Genomic DNA, 22,559 nt, shown 5'->3' on the forward strand with positions numbered 1-22,559 from the left:
ATTTTTATATTCATAAAAAAAAGGAACATTAAGCAAAAAAAAAGCTACAAGAGGGAGCCTTCACAAAGGCTGCTTAGGAGAAGTCTCAGTAGTCGGCGGAGCCTCAACAGTCGGCGGAGCCCCAGAAGAAGGAAGCATCAGAGGTTGATGGTACAACCCCAGAAGATGAAGGCAAATGTTGTTGGAACAAACCCACAAACCTCTGATGATCAAGTAAAATCTGACCATCAGATTCCTGCATCTGGTCAATCTTCCTCTTCATGTTTGTAACATAATTATGTGCAAGCCTGTGCAACTGTTTATTCTCATGCTTGAGCCCTCTAATCTCCTGTTTGAGACTCATCACTTCAGCCGCCAATGATTCAACTTGACGGGTTCGAGCAAATAGGCGTTGGGCCATATTAGACACATAACCTGCACACTGCACACTTAGAGCCAGAGAATCCTTAACAGCCAACTCATCAGACCGTTTGGCAAGTAGTCTGTTATCTTTGGGAGTGACAAGGTTCCTGGCCACCACCGCAGCTGTCATATCATTCTTCATCACTGAATCCCCAACGGTAAGATGACCAGTAGGGAATATGAAGGATGGGCGCCATATGTTGTCTGGAGAAGGCAGGGCTACCTCTTCACCAAGGTTCAAGTCAAAACGACGGTCGAAGGGGCCAGACATTTTTAGAGGTGTTAAAGAAAGAAGAGGTCGGACAAGTCAAGATCGTAGAAGTGCAAGAATGGAGTTTCTACAGGCAGAAATTCAAGTGTGCTTTGAACGTCCTGCGTACCTCTATAAAAATCAGCACTCGACGGGATTTCAGAGATCGAAGAGGCGAGCTAAGAAATCGAAGAGGCCAACTCAAAAATTGAAAAGGTGCTAGCTTTCTCAAAAGTTGGGCTTGCTTAGAAACCACGGCCAATATTCTTTTCCAGATTTGTCCGCACTTGTCACATGCAACCTCTGCACTCGACGGGATTTCAGAGATCGAAGAGGCAAGCTCAGATATCGGAGAGGCATCTACTTTTCTAGACGTGTCAGCATCTGTTACATGCAGAGTCAGCTTTACGGAAATCACGGGCAGTTTGTCGAAGCGCCAATTCCAAATATCGGAGAGGCATCTGCTTTTCCAGACATGTCAGCATCTGTCACATGCAGGGTCAGCTTTGCGGAAATCACGGGCAGTTTGTCGAAACGCCGATTCCAGATATCGAAGAGGCATTTGCTTTTCCAGACGTGTCAGCATTTCTCACATGCAGAGTCAGCTTTGCGAAAATCACGGGTAGTTTTTTGAAGGGCCGATTCCAGATATTGAAGAGGCACTTGCTTTTCCAGACGTGTCAGCGTTTGTCACATGCATACTCAGCCTTACGAAAATTACGGGCAATCTGTCGAAGATCTCTTGTGAAGTAGAAAGCACATGAAGTTTACTATTAAATCATCCAACGGTTGCTGACAAGAGTGAAAGAATAGTACCGGTTATTAATTCCTATAAATGTCACCCTTCACCCTCCATTGCAAGGCAGACATACATAACCCTTTTTCTTTTCCGAGAATGCCTTTCCAACAAACCATCTCGAGTCACTCAGTGTTCCTTATTCCTTAGGGTACCTCTGCAAACAACTCATCCAAAGCAAAAGTATTTCATATCATGAAAGTTGAAAGCAAGAGTATTTCATATCATGCTTTCTCCATGTCCTTCTCCTTGTCGTTGTTTTGGGACAAAGAGAAAGAGAGCAATCAGCCAGCACTTGGTATCAATCTTCCGATCTAGAACCGACTGCCTGGAACCCCTTCCTGATTGCTTACCTAGCCTTGCTTTCGAGTACTCATCTTCATCATCTTATGCTTCCTCTTCGTCTACCACATCTGCCTGAGGAACAGATAAGGGAAGTGAAAATGATACCTCGAAGCATGTGGAGACAATTTGCCAATTCATCATCAGCTAGGGACAAGGAGAAAGAAAGCAAGAGGTGGGCACCTGGAAAGATTGAAGAAAGAAACAGACCGACACCTCTACCTCTTGCCTGCCTGCAGTGCAGAAGAAACAAGCAGAGAAGAATGCAGACTGCACAATCAAATCAACCCAGCAGAAGGAGTCTGATTTGAAACCAAGGAACTCTCATATTCCTCGCTCAGAATTCCAAAGCAGTTCGAGATCAAAGCTGTGGAAAGTCGCCAAGATCATCTATCTTCAAAACCAGATTTGCGTTCTTAAACTCTACTCTGTCTGGGTTTTACTTTACCATACTTGTCATGTTTATTCGTTGTTTGTTTGTTTGCTTGTTTTGTGTGAGTTTATGCTTGAAACATTGAGGACAATGTTTGATTTAAGTGTTGGGGGGGGTAACCAAGTTGTTTTGCATGAAATTTGTAGGAGTTTATCACTCATTACTTCTAGTGTTGTTCCTTGCTGTTTTTAAGCTATTTAGGAGTGTTTTAGTGTGTTTTGACTTAAAAATCCGAAAATCTCATAAAAATTTGAAAAAAAAAATTGTTTTGAAAAACCCAAAAAGAGTTGTTTTTTTGTGTTTATTTGTGTGTTAGGGTACCTTCCAACACAATGATGAGGATTTGGTTTTTAATTACATGATTTTTAAAAGAGAGTTATAAACATGGATGAAAATTGATTTACTCTTTGGTGTATGCTTGGTTGTGGTTATAATTTATGAATTCACATGCAATCATAAAGGAAAAATCAGTTTTTGTAACATGCTTGAAGGAAGGAACTCAAATGAACACTACAACCTTGTGAGACTTGAGCCTAAACATTTATTCGGAGAGTTAATAATCTGTGCATCATTGTTTTCTAAAGTCGTTGCATGATCTCATTATTCTTTGCTTGGTTGCTACTTAGAAGGCGTTTCATCATTTAGTTCCAAATGCTAGAACTCATGCCTATTTCATTCAAAGCATGCTATTGATTTGCATAACACATATTCAAGATGAAGTTGTGTAGTGACCACCAAAGCCAAATTGCTGTGCCCTTATTTCATTATGTGTTTAAGTTTAACCCCGTTGAGCCTTGTGTTGCCTATGTTCTTTGTTACCCACACTATCCTCACCTAGCCTAGATTAGGACCATCCATACCCTTGTTCTTGAAGCATAGTAAAGCATAATTTAGAAGGAATTCCTTTTGTTGAACTTTTGCAGAAAAACAAGTGTGGGGGAAGTGATTCTTGTGTGTGTGTGTGCCAAAGTCCTTCATAAGGCACGGGTAGAAAAGGAAAAGGAAAAGAAAAAGAGAAAGAAAAATTGGTGGAAAATAGAATGAAAAGAAGAAAAGTTGTGAAAAGAGTTGAAAAATTTATGAGAAAGAGCTCTAAAGTGTTGTTTGTTGAAGAAAGGGTCCAAAGCATTGAATTCGACCCTAAGTGTTGCATGAATCTTCCCTTTGTGTTTAAAAGTTGATTTTTGGATTCTAAAGTAAATTCCAAGTGTCGATTCCATTACTTTGCTTGCTATCACTTTAAGAACGTTTGTTATTCCTATCCTTTCTTTGTAAGCCATTACCCCCAAGCCTTGTTACAACCCTTGACTTCAATCTTGAGTGTTGTGTGTTTCAATTTGTGGAGTTTGAAATTGATATGAGCATATGGTGTCACTGGTTCTCGCATCTAAGTAGTAGCATTCCATTCATGAGATCATATATATACATGAATTAATAATTCCAGAAATTGCTTCTTTGTTGAAAAACATATGTGAGTACTAGTTTTCATGTTTACATCAATCTTCTCACATATACCTAGTATAGGGAGTGTAGTCAGAAATTCTTATGTGAAAATAAGAGTGTATCTAGTAAGGAATTGAGGAAATTCTCTAAAGCATGTTACTATATTCAAAATGTTGTTTTAATTGATTAAATGTGAGCTAGTGAATGGTGACTATGATTAAGTATGCTTGAGGGTAAGGAATGCTTAAATCTATGTAAGTGGTGATCTTTGGCATGTCATGTTTCATTGAAAATCACTGAGGCAAATGTTGGAAGGTTAGGTTGTGTTTTGTTTGTTTTGTTTGTTTTGTTTCGTTTTGTTTCTTTTGTTTTGCTCGAGGACTAGCAAAAGCTAAGTGTGGGAGAATTTGATAGGAGCATATTTATGCAACTTAGTTAGCTTGTTTCTTGGCATTTACTTTAAGCTATTTTCGTGTGTTTGTAGGTTCAAATAACAAAGTTAGTGACAAAGTGCTATTTGGAGCATTTTTGGGCCAAGATTGGATAGTGCAAGCATGGAGACATGAGGATGGACGTTTTTGAAGATTTGAAGGCTAGAAATTAGCATGTTTGTGTGCAAGTGTGTTGACCTACAATTATCAAACATCCATCCACTACACCCATTACATCCACTCATTACCAAACACTCACCCACTACACACATTACATCCACTCATTACCAAATATTCACCCACTACACCCATTACATCCACTCATTACCAAACATTCATCCACTACACCTATTACATCCACTCATTACCAAACATCCATCCACTACACCCATTACATCCACTCATTACCAAACACTCACCCACTCATTACCAAACACTCACCCACTACACCCATTACATCCACTCATTACCAAACATTCACCCACTACACCCATTACATCCACTCATTACCACAACACTCACCCACTACACCCATTACATCCACTCATTACAACTCCATACACTTCTCTCCCTAGCCTATAAATACATCCATCCTTCACCATAATTTGGAGGGGAGAAAAAGATCCATCAAAAGACACTACATTCACATCTCACAACTCCATACACTTACACTTTCATTCCTTGGCCGAGAGAACACAATCCACCCATCCGCCCTTCACCATAACTCACCTATATCCATCCACCACCATAATTTACCACTCATCCATCAAACCACACCTTGTGCCGCAACAAAGAGAAGAATGAGGACCCTTGGACGTGCTTGCCATTCAAGTTGGATTGTTGGAGCGTTTTTAGGTGTTTTCATTCTTTTGTTTTCAATGTCTAAATTTGTTTATCTTTACTTTGTGAGTATGAGGAACTAAACCCCCCTTAGCTAGGGGGGAATTCGAAACCGTGTTCATGCTTGCAATATGATTTGATTACCTTCAGTTGTGATTTCATAAGTTGTGAATTCAATTTGTTTAACTGCTTGATTGATAACTTATTCCTGTATGTTTATTAAGAGTGCACACTTAGTTTGCATGCATGAATATGATGCTAGAGTATAAGGGAGTTTCACCTAATAGTTACAAACTTATATTCATAAGTAGTGGAGGTCGCTTATAAACGATCGTGTTAAATAAATTCTTGGCAGGAGTTTCATGCTCATCATAGTAACGAATGCCTCGTCAATACTTATAGTTTTCATAATGCTTAATGATCTTTGATTGTATCTTTATTGTGCTGTTCACGTAAAGAACTTTTGAAGAATGCTTGAATTGTTGTATGCGCTTTCCCATCCAATTCAATAACTTAAGGAGAACTTGAAGGTTAATTTAAGCGGACTTAATTAACCTGGGGTGTTGAGTTTCATGATTGATCGAAAAAACAACTGAAAATTGGTTTATGTGCAAGTATGTCATGTGTGGAGAAGAACCTCCTAGCTAGCCTTCCATCCATTCAATTTACTCAAATTCGTGCAGATTTCATTAGTTCTTATTTACTTGTTTTGTTTTCAAATTCATCAAAACCAAAACCTCCTTTACTTTAAAGTGTTTTATTAGTCAAAATCTGTTTTGATTTGTGTTTTGAGGTGTCCCAAAAGTGTGTTAGAGTCCAAATCTGCCCAGTTTGTGTTTTTAGGCAGATTTGAGTGTTTTTAGCTTGTTTTGAGTCCTTTGAGTTTGTTTTAAGTTCTTTGAGTCTAGTTTAGTGTTTTTAACTTTGTTTATATGTTTTTAAGTCAGTTTAGAGGTTTTAGCAAGCCCTCATAATCCCCGGTTTAGAACGATCCCTACTTGCATTTATACTACAATTTGACAACAAGAGGGTTTAATTTGTGTGTTAAGTTAATTTTCGCACCATTGGATCTGCTTCACTTGGTGTTACAAAGTCATTACGGTGATTATGTGATGCAGTTAGACCCATGGACATTGTTTTCTTTGTCCCAATACAATTTAAGAGTTTTTATAATCTTGTGGTTCCTAGTGAGCTCAGCTTTCAACAAAGTGCTTGACATATACTTATTGCTTCGCAATAGGTCTACATTGTTATAATTTTTTGAGATCTAATTTGCAAAGACCCTTTTAGAGTTGAAATCTTCTTGAAAATGTCTCTATAATTGTCCTTATACAAACTGAAGAAAGTTGGTTTTCACCATAAAACCTATTGGTAATATGGGGAGTAACTTAACTACTTATAAGCACATGTAAGGTCCTTCCTTTCATCATTGTGGGATTCATTCTCAACATGCCTCCTCACGTTTGACGAATTTTCAAGTCTAATACGTGGAGCACGTGTGGCCGTAGGGCTTCACACATGGGACAACCTACTCTAATACCAAGAAGAAAGTTGAGGTTCCACCATAAAATCAATTGGCAATATGGGAAGTAGCCCAACTACTTATAAGCACATGCAAGGTCTCTCCTCTCATCAACGTGGGATTCATTCTCAACACAAACCTTATAGGCAAAATTTTAACTTTGTGTTTCCTTGTTTAATTATGGTTGGGTACTCATTTTAAAACCTTTTAGGATTTGTTTTTAACAAGCTTTTGATCTTCTTGTTATAGAGTTTCGGTTGCATGCTAATGTGGGGGAAAAAAGTTGGTGATTATACTACCCTTGCTAAGGAAAGTAGTTGGCTACGGATGCTATATTGAAGCACTGGCTACACTATTTAGACACCATGCATGCATGTACAAAGCTCTCTATGCACTTTTTCCACTAGTAAATTTCAAACATCTGGTCAGCCTAGTCATGTATGCCAGTATTAGTAAGTATAGGACGACCCTTGTCAACTTTGGAGTTGCTGGTCTTGGACTTTGATGAGAAGGAAGGGTTTCTGAAGATAATTAATGATTAAAAGCTTTGCTTGTCTTTGCCAAATGTGTGTAATCTTGATGTCTTGCAGACATGGTGTGCATGCTGACTCCAATTTCAACCTGATACAATCTAGATGATCATTCCATATGTCGACGAGGATAAAAATAAGATTTACTTTAAGGTCCATTTGGATGCATAACGTGATTTGTCGACGATGAGTTGGCTTGTCCTTGCATGTATAGTGGTTTGTTTGTTTAAAGCGAATCAAGTCATGCAAATATGACTCCACCTTAATTATATAATTACGTACGAAGTTCTGAGGTGTAGAATTGACATTGGGCAACGTTGGTGCGGGACTTGAATGGATGGATTTCTTGATGAGATTTTGTTAAGGAATTTATGTACAAGATTTGGACTGTTACATTAGACACTCATAATTGAGGGTGTTCAACAAATACTCTGCAACGAGATATAAATGGAGTAGATGAAGGTGATGAAAGTATAAACTATGTGTTCTGTTCTAGGCCTATTTTATCGAGGGAAAAAGAGAGGGAGAGAACCGGCAGCAAGGAGAAGAGAGAGAAGTGCTCGAGGAATTCATGAGTGATATTCCTCATGCCTTGTGCCTTTATTTAAACTAATAAGGAAAGGAGAAACTTGCTTTCCAAGTAATACGAGTTGTACAAGGAAATCTTCTAGATCTCATAGGAATATAGGATTCCTATAATCAATCTACTAGGATTTACACAATCACACTCCAAACGAAATTACTGTAACACTCCTTCTTGAGTCCACAATTGTTCCCTTGAATCCATTGTGAAAAGAGGGTCATTTAGTATCTTTACTATGGATGATATAGAAATTCAATTCCCCAATGAGTAGGCTTGGAAAAATGTACTTGTAGGCACAAAATCCTTACGACAAGTAAGGCGATGTATTGTACAGTACAAGACATCATATCTCGACCTAAGTGCCCTAAATGGTCGTGCCAAAGCAAGTAAACAACTTGAATCACACGGCTTTTGGTGGGCCATGCTACTTAGTATGCCCAATACAGGGTATATTGGCTCCTAAATACGCTACTTTTGGTTAATTGTTGATTTGAATTTGAATTTTAACTATATTTAATAGATTCAAAACCCCAATTGTCTGTTTACTTATTTGTTTAGTTTTATTTATTAGCAGCCCTTTTAACCCCGAAATAGAATCATCCTTATTTACTCGTACTATGATTATTTCTGCAAGGTTTAGTTTGAGTGTTAATAATTAGCGTATCAGAAACTGAGTAAAATGTATCAATCTCCATCAACAAATGAAGGAAATATACAACTCTACAATGAATCAGCTTTATCGCTATGTCATACGATATGATAGAAATTCATTCAAATTACAACACATGCTAAGTTTATAGTTTAGAATTTAAACTGTTTGCCAAAACACCATGTCGTTATTCCACGAGATATTACCAGCCGTCACACTGAAAAAACTCTGCCCTAATTTGTCCAGTTGGCTAATTGCCATCACACTAAACAAAGCAACCAAAGAATCACCTAACTTTTAAAAATTTCAAATTTAGACCACACTAGTTCCCTGAAAGGAGTTCCACAAGTCACACTCTTGATCTTCTTCAGCCTTTGTTTTGGCCCTTTCAGACATAAATCCGTATGCTTGACTCGGAGGCCGCCTGAGATCGAGCGTTAAATGCGCCCCACTACTTTCATGGAACCTGTCCCAACCATGTTGATTTTCAGGAAACATCTGGTGCTGGTGGGGCTCAAGTGAGTTAGACCATGATTGTCCATGATCACAAAACAAGTCTTCTGTTGCATTGTTGTTATGGGATGATGAGTCCCAGTTTCTGTCCGACGACATGAGCTGGCGAGCCAAGTTGGCGGCGCGGTTTTCTGCAATGAGCTCACGAAGTGCAGTGCTGGACCTTGAGGAGAGATCAGATGTAGATACCCAAGAGTCAAGCGTAGTCTTGGATGACAGAAGAGAGAGAGCACGTCCTGTCATAGAAGATAGGTATTGAAACCTCCCAGTCATCAACTTCTTGTCTGTTAACAAATTAAGAAATCTCCATTGTTATCAATATGCGGGTAAGTACACAAAGATAAATGTTGCGGGTCGAGATGCATCATGTGATTAGCAACAGGATTTCGATCGACAGATGAATTAATCTCAAAATTTCAGTGAGCTGGAGTTTCTGCTGTAAATATTGGACTGAAATACTCTACAATTAGAGCTATATCCCTACCATGTCCAACTCTTTGGAAACCTACTTATAACTATAGTCTTCTTTTCTTTTGGCGAAAAACTAGACCCTTAATGACAAATGACAATGTAAAATACTATATAGTGTGTTAGAAACATTCAATGAGCCTAAACAAAACAAAACAACTACCGTTTCTTTCAAGATAATACTTCTCTCATTCCCAGTAAAGAGAAAAGTCCTCATTAATTTCCCTCTAACGTGGCATTATTTCACTGTATCAACATCATAATTAAAACCATATATTCTCTTTATCATCTTCTCTAGAAATTCATTCCATTTGGAGGTTGTTTAACTATTCATATGTGTCGAACAAATCGATGGTCATAATAACGGTCTCCAGATGATATGAACTTTTCTAATGATAACCTTTAGTTGATGATAAAAAGAATGAACAATTCAAACTACGAGGATACAACACTAGTGGAGAATGAGGACTTTCCTGCTTACTGAGCATGAGAGAAATATTATCCTGAAAGGTAAAATTAAAAATAAAAAAACTACCATTTGAGCTGTACGCATCTATACTCTCCTACTTTTACTTACCAAAATGAAAAATTAACCACAAAAATAACAAGAAAAGAACGTAATAAGGATGAATATACACACCTTGAGAAGAGCTTCTGGCAAGAGGATCATTAGAGCTCTTTCTTCTTCGCTCATTGTGCCCTGCTAACCTCCTCCTGCAACTCCTTTTCGACTCGTCAAACTCTGACACTACATGGAACCTATAAGAAACAATTTAACCACCATTAGAGTTTAATTAAGTAAAATATGATTCATCATATTTCTTTTTAATATAGTTGTTATAGACTTTTAAGTGAAATTGTTGAAGATCAGAATATTTTTGGACACCAACGTTAAAGAGTTGTGTATAGAGTTGGCTTAAGCCCAAGGCGAGTTAGTCACGACAACAGCGGGTACATGAAGTATGTCACTTCCTTCCCCTTCCTTCTTCTTCCCTGCTCGCTTTTCCTAAATAGTCTGATTTCAACTACTTATTAAGTTAAGAAGTATTTTTTGTTTTAAGTTCGCCAAGGCGAATTCACCCGCTTTCAAGACTAAGTTTACCCGGTCGATCTTAGAGTAAGGCTTTCCGTGAGGTGTATAAACAGAACTTCTGTTTATACACCTTATTTTGCTTATTCGGACTCCAGACGATGGTCTTTGAACCAATGTTAAAATTTTCATTATAGTATCTCTCTTTTATTATACGAAAAACTAATGAAAATAGCTTGAAAACTTTAAATTTTAATAAAAAAAACAAAAAAATATTGTAAGTAAATAGTACTATGAGTGACTTTTTATAGTAAAAATGTAATTTTTCGTTAAAGTGAATAGTACTGTGAATGTTTCGTTAAAACACTTTTTTTTTTTTAATCTAATTTTTGTGTTACAAATCAACCCGCACGTTTTTAGTTTTATCTCTAAACTCCAATCATATGAGAACTCTTAAGAATTGTATTACACGACAGTTGGAACTTTCTAATGTTAGCCAAATCCCTACATTTGGAATGCCTCCATTCAAACGCCACTTAGTTATGAATTTTTTTATACAAAATATCATTTACCATACCCATAAGAATCACTTGAACAGAAAGAATCACTTATAAAAGTTAATAGAACCAAGAGCAATTTATAACACTAGCTATATTTTTGCTAATTGAATTAGTTTGACTCACAAAATTATTTTGACTACTCAGTTTAACTTTGCATTTTCAATATTACTAGCTATTTTTCACAAACTCTGAATATCTTTTTATTTTTCTAAACATTGGATGATGGAGGGTGGGCCTAAAAGAGAGGGCAAAGAGTGAGTTTTTATATTATTTAATATTTTAAATTTAATTAAAGTCTCCCTCATCCGGACTAAATTTAGTGTAACAACCGACACAAAACTAGTTTAACTTGAAGCGTAGGCAGTCTCTTAAAAGTTAAAACGTGCATGAAAATTGGAGTATGTCAAAAAGGGATTGGTTCAAAGTTTTCGATTAGGAATCACAAATTTGAAGGAGTATTATTAAAATTTAAAACGATCATATTATGGAAACATATGTAAATCCTTATACTTAATTTTTTTTAATACACAGTAGTAGTTGGGTAATTTTAATATATTAAAGTGTGCTTCTAATAATATAATGTATAACTTTATCTAAAAATTTAATTAATGATATGTAATTGAACTGTTTAAAAGACGATTCTTCTTCTCAGTTTTCCATGCATAAAATGGATACGAATGAAACCGAGTAGACAGTGGTGATGAGTTACTACTGACCTGCTGCACTGCTGACAGAAACGCTGGTCTTGTCCCAAGACGGTGACCCTGGAAGCCTTGGAGTGCATCGCACACACTTTGTGCCTCCGGTGGTACTCCTTCGCGTTCAACAGCGCCACGTGGCACCCCTCCACCTGACACCGTGGCACCACCTTCAACGCCAACGGCTGCGCAGCACCATACAACTGCGCTGCTGCTGCCGCTGCTTTGCCTTTCTTGCTCATCATTCCCACTGGGAATCCCGCTACGTGCCGCTCATCCAGAGGCGGAGCATGATTTCCATGATCCTCAAAGTAGTGCCTCTTCCCCAGCTTCAAGCACATCAGGTGTGGATCCTGGTGGAAGTGGGGCCCGCCTCCATGATCTGCCCAACAACTGTACATATTAGAGAACTGATGATGCAAGGGATGACCCGTGAAGAGAGCGTGACCACCAGTGGTAGAAGAGCTAGAAGCCTCCTCCCCGATGGCGGCAACAGTGACGGCTGTAGCCGCCGTGGAGTACAATACGTGGTTGTTGTTGTTAGTGGGAGCAGCAGTAGTATGACTAGTAGTTGTAGTATCCCATATACCCCAACTATTAGGAAGTTGTGAGTTATTACTACCATTTTGCCCTCTACTGCTAAAGTTGTTAACATCATGGCTTAACATGTCCATGTTCCCACCTATTTCCATCTCTATCTCCCACAGTCTCTCTCTCTCTCTGCGTGTGAGTGAGTGTGTTAATTCTGATTGGAGTAATGGGGGTTGTATTTTTTTGGGTGGAACTATTGGGTACAAAGAGTTGAGCTCAGAGAAAATTGTCACAGAAATGGGGGGAGGAGCAGGATGCAGCTCTTCCTGCTGGGTATCACGTATAAAAGAGGAAAGGGGTGGAGAGAGAGAGAGAGGTGAAGGGTTGTTTTCCTATTGGTTCCTTTGTTCTCCACCAATGGGGTTAAGGTGCCAATACAAAAAAGCCTGCAAAATTAAGTTGGTGCAGTGCAGACATAGATAGATGGAGGGAAAGCCAATTGAGTGACACGTGAGAGGGAGTGGGAGCGCACGTGGGAATAGTGGTAAAGGTGGAGCCAGCTGCTATGCTCTGGAAATTGATTTGATTGAAGAGTCCTGCTATGATCAGTATATGAATGAGGGAGAGGGAGTGAGGGGAGAGAGAGAGAGAGAGAGTTAAAATTGTGATTGGACTAGAGAGAGCGAGAGTGGGAGCCTACATCTTTTGATATTTTGAAACGAGTAATGTTAAAGAGATTAAATTTGTAAATAAAATTTTAAAAAGTAAAAAATATAAAAGTTGATGATTGAATTATTATTTAAACGTTGACAGACGTGCTTCATCTATATTAGTAACACATTATTTAATTTGTAAATTTTATTTATAAATTTAATCTCCCTAATATTACTATTTTCATATATTGTTGGGCATTACCCGAAAGCATTTGGTTTGTTATTTTGTTGGTGCTAGTGCCAACAGCCAACAAATTAGAATGATAAGTAGAAATGAAACTCGCACTTTTTAGATGTTTTTTAATTTTTTAATTTTTTTTACACTGATTGTATAGACATCATTACTTTTTATTTAATTTTATTCTTTATTTATGCTTGATTTGTTTACTCATATGATATAAAATAATGATCTAGGAAAAAAGTTAGTTATGATTAATTCCGAGTCTCTTTGTGTGAGAGGAAAAAAAGAGTTAGGGTTATGTGTGAAAGTACGATGGTGGCAACTTGGTCGACGCTGTCATGGAGAGTTTTCTTCGGCTGTTTTACTCCATGTTTCAATTGAATGATCAAGAGGGGTTGGAGGTGAAGATTAGTGATATGGCTACGGAACGATTGCGCTGTTCCAAGTTCTTCCTGGATGGCAAAGTGTTGTCGTGAAGGGTGCCAAGAGCCAACATAATGACGGGTGCGAAGGCTATGGCAATTAGGGACAATCATATTTTGTTCTATTTTAATACGGAGGTTGAAGTGCAGTGTGTGTTGCGTGGTAATCCTTGGTACTTTAGTAAAACCCTATTGATTTTGGCGGAGGTTAAGGGTCTAGATGTGCCCGTGGACTCCACATTACAGGAACAAGTGTTCTGGGTGCGTGTATATGGGCTGTCTTCGGCCTTTATGCCAAAGTGAATGAGGGAGGAACTGGGGGCGGCAATGGGGAGATTAGTGGCGGTAGATTTTGATAGGGATGGTAAGTACGTGGGTGAATTTATCCGTATCAAGGTGAGCATTAATGTATTCCAATCGTTGTGTAGGGGTATACAATTTCGCCTACCAGCTTCTGAAGGGGGTGGCCTGATTAGGGTTCTTCTCCAATAAGAACGACTGCCAGTGTATTGTTATTTGTGTGGTAGGTTAGACCACAAAGGGGTGTATTGTATGCACTATTACGGGTACCATATTGATGAGTCGCCTTATGGAGAAAAGGATCCTCGCTGGATCCTTTCCTAGGGATTCTAGGAATCCTGTGATCTCATCTGTTCATCGTACATCGTGCGGTTAGAAATCATTTCAAAATTTAAAATTTAAAATTAAATATGAATAGTATCTGATGAAAACTGATCGTATAATATACAATGAATTGGTAAGATCACAGGATTTCTAGAATTCTTAAGAAAAACATTCGACGAAAATCCTTTTCCATAAAATGCAAAGAACAAAAAGTAAGAATGATAATTTGCACCCTCCCACTTTCCCATTAACCGAACCCGTACTATAGGAGGAAGTAGGTACACAAAGACAAGAAATAAATAACAAAAGAAACCGGTGCCATTATAATCTTGGAGGTGCCGATCATTCCTTGGTCATTTCATCTACTATTTGAACTAAAAAAGCAAAACATAGCCCCTGCTAATTTGTACCATATTTTTACCATGAAATGCATGCACCACGTGTCAGACCAAAATTAAAAAAATAAAACAAAGACCGAACACATTTTGATGGAGAATAATATGAGAAACAAGGACCTTCTCTCGTTAAACACGACACTAGAAATTAGGTAAACTCTTCATATACCCAGCTAATGATCAATTACAAGGTTTATACTTTCAATTTTGCCGGCCCTGTAAGCTTGGGATATTACAATATCTTCCTAATAAAACAAAAAATCTATAATTAAGAAATGCTAAAATAACGCCGTTAATCGTAGAAATAATTCTATAGTTACCTCACACACATTTAAATTGTTTAATAATTTTTGAGAGTGTGTCTGAGGTAAAATGAATGTAAAAATCGAATTTGGATAAAAAGACTTACATGTATTTAATATAATCATCATCTCGACAGCTATACAATGATTGATTACGTACATGTGTTCACATGAATTATATCGGACCGTTAGATGAAGATTGATTACGTACATCTCTTAAAAATCACCACCTTAATTATATAAAATTACATTAAAAAAAAACTATTAAACAACTGAAATGGTATGTGTGAGGTAAAATGGATTATGTGAAAATTCACCAACTTATATATAATTATATGTGACTGAATGTTTTTTTTTTATTTTTATATGTGACTGAATGTTAGCTAGACGTTTAATGTGAAAGTCATATTAAGGAGATATTCTCTTATGCTACTAACTTACCATCACCCGTCAATTGTTTTTTGAGTAGTGCTACACTTATCATATTTTTACCATCATTCGTAACATCTCTATACTAGAGGTAGTGGCGGATGCATTGAGGGCAAGGGGGTTAGTTGATCCCTTGAACTTCGGTGAACATGGATACCTTGGGTGCTGACCCTCCGAACTTCGGTGAATGTCCATGGATGGATACCTTGGGTGCTACACTTTTGAAGATTGAGTTGGCTTCATACATGCCCTCCAACTGATTTTAGGCCTACCAAGACTCGATGAATGTCCATAGATACCTTGGGTGCTACCCTTTGCATACATTAATAGGTGTGCAATATGTCTTTCCAAATGACTTTAGGCCTACTAAGACTTGATGAAATGACGATATGCATGCTATTTCTGGTAAAAAAAAAATTGCGCAGTGTGCACACTATTCTTACTCACCCCCCTAATATTATTTCCTAGATCCGCCACTGACTAGAAGTAGAGTCTACTAAGACATGTGACTCCCATTTTCATTAAAGAAATGATACATATAGATGGTAAGAATAATATTTTTGTTGTTTTTTGGACGGATATTTTACCTTTTAAACACTGGACAAGTATCTTACACAGTTACGTTATTAAAACTAAATCTTAGTTGTGTGAGAAAATCTCTCCGCATTAATGGTCTAAGAAATGATGATATCACATGCAATAAAATAGAATTCATGTGTATATCCCCAATCAAACATTCTCTCTCTCTCTCTCTCTCTCTCTCTCTCTTCTGTTCAATACATTCTCTCTATCCTTAAACCTTCGCACATTGATCAATTAATTTATGATTTAGTGATATTGCTCTTCTTAAATTAAGTATCACCACCTGTCATCATTATGTTAGGAATTTGGCGATGAAAGCTTGAGGAAGAGGACTTATATAGAACAAGTTCACCATTATGTAATGTCATAGTTCAATGTGTCATATGTAATTTTTTCTTCACATCATAACAATGCATTAATTATTAAATGGTGACGCTACAGTGGCGGTTAAGGTTGCCCTCAAAGATGAGAGCTAGCTTGGTTATTATTATGCAATTAATAACATGGATACTTATATATATATATAAACCACAATCGTATTTTTATCTTTAAGAAAATATGCACAAAAATGTTATGAATATACCTCACTTTACATCCAACATGATTAGGAATGACAATTCTAATTGTCAAACATGATAATTGTGGATAACCGTTCGAATGAAATGGATTTGGATATGGAAGTTTGAGTATATTCTGGATATGGGGAAAAACCGTTTATTATTCGTTTATGATTTTGGATATGGTTATAGAGGTCCCCAAACCGTATCCATAACCGAATCCGACCCGATTAGTAAATAATATAATATAATATAATACACGCACACACATATGTATGTATTTGTATATCCATTAGTAAATAATATAATATAATACACACACATACACACACATATGTATTTGTATGTCCATTATTCACCAAATCATTACCTTGAGAATACAAAAATTGCATTGTGTAAGAAAATAAAGTTTTGAATCAAAATCAGTGCGAACTCAATGGTGCTTATGGGAGATATCAAAGACAAGCTAACATCATCAATGTTTTAATTTTTATACTCAAATCAACAAGATCCATTCATTGGATCATTTTATACATCAAATGTTTAATGACGAAATTAATATTTACTAACGTATAATGTCTCAACTGAACGAATATATTTTTTGTATTGACAAAGATGGGTATATCCGTTAACTGATGGGGAATCCGTTACCCGGTGGGTATGATCATGGATAATATCCAATGATTAATTTGCGGTTATAAATATGGTTAATTTTCGTGGTTATGAGGATGAATATAGCATTTTCGTCCCCAAACCGAACCGTTGTCATCCCTAAACATGATAAGCTTCTGACACACATTATAATAGTGTGAAGGAAAATGGTATATGATGCGAGACTCAATAATAGAAGCTTAGGATTCAATGTCTCACTTCCTTATAAAACAATTTGAAATACATTATTTTGGATTGAAAAGAAACACACCTCTATCCAGTAGGCCCCCAGTGTGTGATGAATTCAGCAGCTAAACTTGCAAGTTTTTCAACTTTGCAACAGGGACTGTAACGTGACGTTTAAAATTAAATTTGGGTAGGCCAATGCTATTACGTTGGTTGTCGTCGATGATAGTGGGAACTGGGATTCATGATCTAATCCCAAAATTCCAAGATCTATCCCCAAGTGCTCCGCCAAATTGGTTGATTGTGACCACTCCTCGGCCTTTTTTTGAATGGTCAGAAAGATATTTTCAACTTGGAAGACTGTGTTCTGCTGAAAAAATGGTGGTTTCGAAACCAAAGTTTAGTCAAGCAAATCTTTGTGTTTTCTTTTTCTTTTTCATTTAGCAGAAGTTATTTTATTGTTTGTTGTGTCTTTAAAATATCACTTATTTTTTAAATTTAAAATGCGTCACTATATCTCTTAAAACATAATTTTCATCTTACTTTGTCCTTTATGTTAAAATTTTAATTTATTTTTAGCTACGCCCCTGAAATTCTATTTTAATCTAACTTTACCCTATATAATTCAAAAGTCACCACTTTACTCCTTAAAACTCAAAATTTGTTCCATTTTGACTTGTGTAATCTCTTTTCTCCCTAAAACTTAAAGGTCACCTCCTAAAACATATATATGAGACCCAACACCTCAACTATGCCACATGTGCAATAAATTTGATTATAAATCCCCATTATGCTTCAACATTCAACAATCGTAGAATATTAAGTTTAAAAGAAATTGAAGAGATGAAAAAAATAAAAAAGAAATTGATTAGCCTGACTCACCCAAATCAAACCTACTTAAGAAACTAACAGATCTAAGGTAATTGGGAGCAAATTTTGACTTTTATAGAGACGATTTTCAAGTTTCAGGGGACAAACTGGGATCAAAATCGAGTTCTAGGGGTAAAGTGAAACGAATTTTGAGTTCTAGAGAGTAAAATGATGACTTTTGAGTTATAGGGAGCAAAGTGAGATAAACATTGAAATCAAGGGGGCTTACCTAAAAATAAGCCTAAAGTTTTTGTTAATATTACGTTCATATGGATCTATATTAACAAGGTCAGTTATGCTACGCAGTATGCACCCTTCTAGTTTTCAGTTTAATCCTTCCAAAACTGAACTTGCATCCAACAATATTTTCTTTTAAACCTACGTACTCTTGTCCGAACAAAAATAAAAAATAAAAAACCTACGTATTCTTGGGTACACGCAAATAAATAGAGAATAGAGAATCAATAAAGATAAATATTTAGTTCCACTAGTACTTTTATGCCTCCCCACCCTAGGTTTTGGCCACTACGGGTTCTCAGGCATGGAGATGGATCATGGAGGAAAAGGTTTTGAACTTATTGCTCTCAATACAGACTATTTATACATTTTGTGTAATTAATCATGTGAATTTCCGATGTGGTTTCTCTTCTCAACGTAACAACACAATTGATCAGTTACCAAATTCCAGACATCAATCGTCACAGATATTCAAGGAAAACGTAGTAACAGCAACGGATCGACGTACGATATTGAACAGCTGCCCAAAATGGTACTAGCTCTTGGGCACTTATTAATTACTGCCATGAGCAGATATGGAACTTGTAGTTGAAGAGAAAAGAAAAAAGATATGGAACTTGTCAGCTCTTTATCTTATTTCTTTCTTATTTTGACTCCTTGTCAATTTTTTAACAATTTAGTTATGTGTTTGAAATTTTCACAATATGCAATTTTCGTTTTGAGGGACGTACGATATGCAATACAGAATATTAAAATCGTATTTTCAATGATTTTATTGAAGAGAGATGATGCGGAAATTATCACTGTGTCTACTTGGCCAAATGGGTGCTTTACACGTGTCCAAAGAAAACCAGGGTTCAAAAGGAATGTACTCTAGATGGGCATGCAATGCAGCGGTGTGTACGAGGCAAGGGAAGCATGAGGCTACGTTGTTTCTTTTAATGAAACACCAAGAAAGATCACAAAAGAGATGAAGAAGACTAGCAAGTAGTAGTGCGGGACCATACCTTTGTTCATCTTTAAGGGTGATATTATAGGTATAAGAGGGGACCATCAAACCATGTTTTTCAAGTTTACTAGGAGAATTTTGTCTAATTATTGTACGAGAATTCAAAATAATATTTTAGATTTAAAGGACGAGAATTTAATTTGAGATCAACAGATAGATATATTGTACAACCATATGCATCTCTTTCCTCTATTTTTGTTTCTAATTCTGCTTGTAGTAATTCAAATAATTCTTACATGTATATCAATTCTTTAGTTTTGGTGATTTATCTCATCACTTATCAAGTTATTACATAATCATCATATATGATGAGAGAGATAAAAACAAAATGTATGTACATCCGTGACATAAATTTTTTTCTTCTCAACTAAACACTCAGCCACCACCCAAATAACTTTAGACCCTAAATAGCATTATTGTATATATTTAGTTTGTCCAATAACTGAAGTAGTAAATTTGCAAAGTCCTCATTTATAGAGTAGTTTGAGCTGATTACTTTAATCTTTATCAAAGTTAACAATAATGCATAAACACCTCATATCATATGATCGTATCGTAAAGAAAAAAAATATTCATCCTCTTTTCTGAAAATACAAAATTTGGGCTGGTAAAAGTAAGTTAAAAGAGAAGATAGACTTGAGACCTTTCACTGCGAAAAGACTATTTCATATGAAATATATAAAAGGGAAGGAGGGAAGAAATCAATTAAAACCAAAGTTATTCATTTAATAATTGTATCTATAGATCTAGATAGACGGTTTGTAATACTTCAATTGACATACTTGCTATAATTGATTGACTAAACGACCTTAGTTTTATTGACTTTTTGCATGTATGATATTCTTTACAAATCAAACCCACATAAGAAATTGCAAATCTAAGCAGTGTGGATCGAATTGACGATTTTCAAGTTTCATGGGGCAAACTAGGATCAAAATCGAGTTGCAGGGGGCAAAGTGAAACGCATTTTGATAACTGAGAGTAAATTGATGACTTTTGAGTTATAGGGAACAAAGTGAAATTAAAATCGAATTCCAAAGGGCGTAGCTAAAATTTGTTAAAATATAGTTATTTAGATTGTGACACTTGTCATAATCTTACTGTAGTAGTTAGTTAGTTAGTTATCTGCAGCTCTATATAAGACTATCTCATGTAATGACGTATTCATTAAGAAATATATCAGTTAGTTCTTCTTCTTTCTCTAGCTTCTCTCTCTAGTCTCTCTCTATCTCTTCTGTTCTTGATTCAATATACAAGATTACAGTATATGTTTGATCATTTGATATAGCGTAACATGGTATCAATTGCCATTGTTGCTTACGCTTGAAGTTTTGATCCTCTATTGCTTTCGCATTCTCTGATTTAGATCGCGTTCTTTCTCTGATTCGATACTTTGTCTTCTCCAATTTTTGCTCTCTTAAATTTCTAGGGTTTTTGTGTCGATCTTCATTTCTTGATCGATACTTTCTGTATTTTGCACACCTAGTGTTTGTTATCTCACTGACAAGTTGATCTTGAAATCACAATGGTGACTGCTTCGCAACTTCAGCTGCTTCAATCTCCAATTACGACTCTTATTTTCTTTATTTCTACGTCGGTTAATGTCAAGCTTGATGATTCAAACTACCTCAATTGGAACTTTCAGATGCAACTTTTGCTTGAAAGCAAATGGAATCATAGGGTATGTAGATGGTTCGATTTCCTGTCCATCTTAACATGTTTCGAACTTCGGCGAATCTGGTATCAATTCTTCTGTTAATCTTTCTTCTTCTCAGACTGATGAATATATAGTATGGAAAATGTATGGTAGAGCTATTATGCAATTGATTACTGCAACATTGTCACCTATTGCTATGTCCTGTGTGATTGGTAGCACTAGCTCCAAGGATATGTGGATTAGGTTAAGGGAACAATTTTCCACTGTATCTAGGACTAGCATTTTTAGATGAAATCTAATTTGCAAACAATTAAAAAAGGTTCAGATTCGATATCTCAATATCTTCATGGCATTAAGGAAGCTAGGGACTATCTTTCTGCTGCTGGGGTATACTTTGCGGATGAAGACATTGTCATTCTTGCTTTGGATGGATTACCTGCCGAGTATAACACTTTTAGATGTGTTATAAGGGGACGTGAAAGTGTGATTTCACTAAAAGATTTTCGATCACAGTTACTTGCAAAGGAAACAATTGTTGAAAATTCAATTAATACTCCTCTTATGACAGCTATGATTGCTAACACAGGTTCCACTTACACAAAAGGGGCTATTTTTCAGTCTCAGGGTTTCTCTCCTAATCATGGTCAATCTCAGGTGGCCACTGGAGGTTTTAAACCTTATAATGGGAACAAGAACAAGGGTAAAGGCATATTCAATCAAGGATCTAGATTTTATAATTCTCGACCAGTGTTTTCTCATATGGCACATGTGCTTTCCAACTCTAATCTTGGAGTTCTTGGTCAATCACCTGGTCAACAGTTTGGAAGTCTTTTTGCACCTATGATTCAAATCTGTCAATTATGCAACTCTGAGGGACACACTGCCCCATTTTGTGGAGCTTCTTCTCATGAGAAAAACAAATGTCACATCTGTGGTAGAAGTAATCATACCACCTGGTATTGCTTCTATAATGATAAGGGTCCAAATTACACTGGGATGCATACCACTACTTCATATTCTCCACAATCATCTTATTCTATGCAACCATAACATATGCAGTACACTTCATATCAAGCTTTTCTTCAGCAATCTTCATTCACACCTTCACAGTTTCAAGTATAGTAACCCTTGCATACACACAGTGCTCAATACTACATCTCAGTCATCAAGTTCTTCAGGTCTTTCTCAAGTGTGGCTCATTGATTCAGGTGCCACTAATCATATGACAACTGATTTGACTAATCTGTCATTGGCCTCACCATATCCAACAAATGAAACAATTAACACTGCAAATGGTAAATGTTTGAAAGTATCTCATGTTGGTCATTATACTATTCATACATCAGTTTCTCTAATCAAATTGAACTCTATGCTCTATGTTCCTCAATTAACTCAGAACCTTTTGTCAGTACATCGAATTTGCCTTGACAATAATTGATGGCTTATATTTGATGCCTTTTGTTTTTGGATTCAGGACAAAGCCACATGGAGGATCTTTTACAGAGGCTTGTGCAGTAATGGACTGTCTCCTATCTCCTTGTCAACTTCGAACTCACAGAAGACTTATCAAGCTAAGGCATTTCTTAGACAACTTGTTTAGTCTAATTTGGGGCACCATATGTTAGGTCATCCTACAAATAATGTTGTTTCTTTGATGTTGAACAAAGCTAATGTACCTGTCACAAAAAACCCATTACCTATGTTGTGTCATACATGTCTAGAA

General features: G+C 36.6%; 1 protein-coding gene across 2 annotated transcripts; it reads right to left on the bottom strand.

Moving 5' to 3' along the window:
- Nucleotides 1-8,293: 8,293 nt before the first annotated feature.
- On the bottom strand, nucleotides 8,294-12,472 carry LOC126629403 (squamosa promoter-binding-like protein 7). 2 transcript variants are annotated; one of them, XM_050299438.1, is made up of 3 exons: nucleotides 11,509-12,472; nucleotides 9,843-9,961; nucleotides 8,294-8,970 (listed from the first exon to the last, which is right to left on the bottom strand). In XM_050299438.1, the coding sequence occupies exons 1-3, from the start codon at nucleotides 12,180-12,182 to the stop codon at nucleotides 8,534-8,536; spliced, it is 1,230 nt and encodes a 409-aa protein (XP_050155395.1). In that variant the 5' UTR covers nucleotides 12,183-12,472; the 3' UTR covers nucleotides 8,294-8,533. The 2 variants fall into 2 exon arrangements, with proteins under 2 accessions (XP_050155395.1, XP_050155394.1); XM_050299437.1 differs by having other exon boundaries at nucleotides 8,294-9,018; nucleotides 11,509-12,469.
- Nucleotides 12,473-22,559: the final 10,087 nt, after the last annotated feature.

Source organism: Malus sylvestris, chromosome 7, assembly GCF_916048215.2.
Source record: "Malus sylvestris chromosome 7, drMalSylv7.2, whole genome shotgun sequence".
NCBI lineage: Eukaryota > Viridiplantae > Streptophyta > Magnoliopsida > Rosales > Rosaceae > Malus > Malus sylvestris.

What these genes read in the sequence shown, in the direction of transcription:
- LOC126629403 (XM_050299437.1), bottom strand. Translation starts at nt 12,182, where the DNA reads ATGGAAATAGGTGGGAACATGGACATGTTAAGCCATGATGTTAACAAC. An exon ending in TTCTGTCAGCAGTGCAGCAG is followed by an intron (nt 9,962 to 11,508) that starts GTCAGTAGTAAC and finishes TGTTTCTTATAG; the next exon opens with GTTCCATGTAGTGTCAGAGT. An exon ending in TGCCAGAAGCTCTTCTCAAG is followed by an intron (nt 9,019 to 9,842) that starts GTGTGTATATTC and finishes ATTTGTTAACAG; the next exon opens with ACAAGAAGTTGATGACTGGG.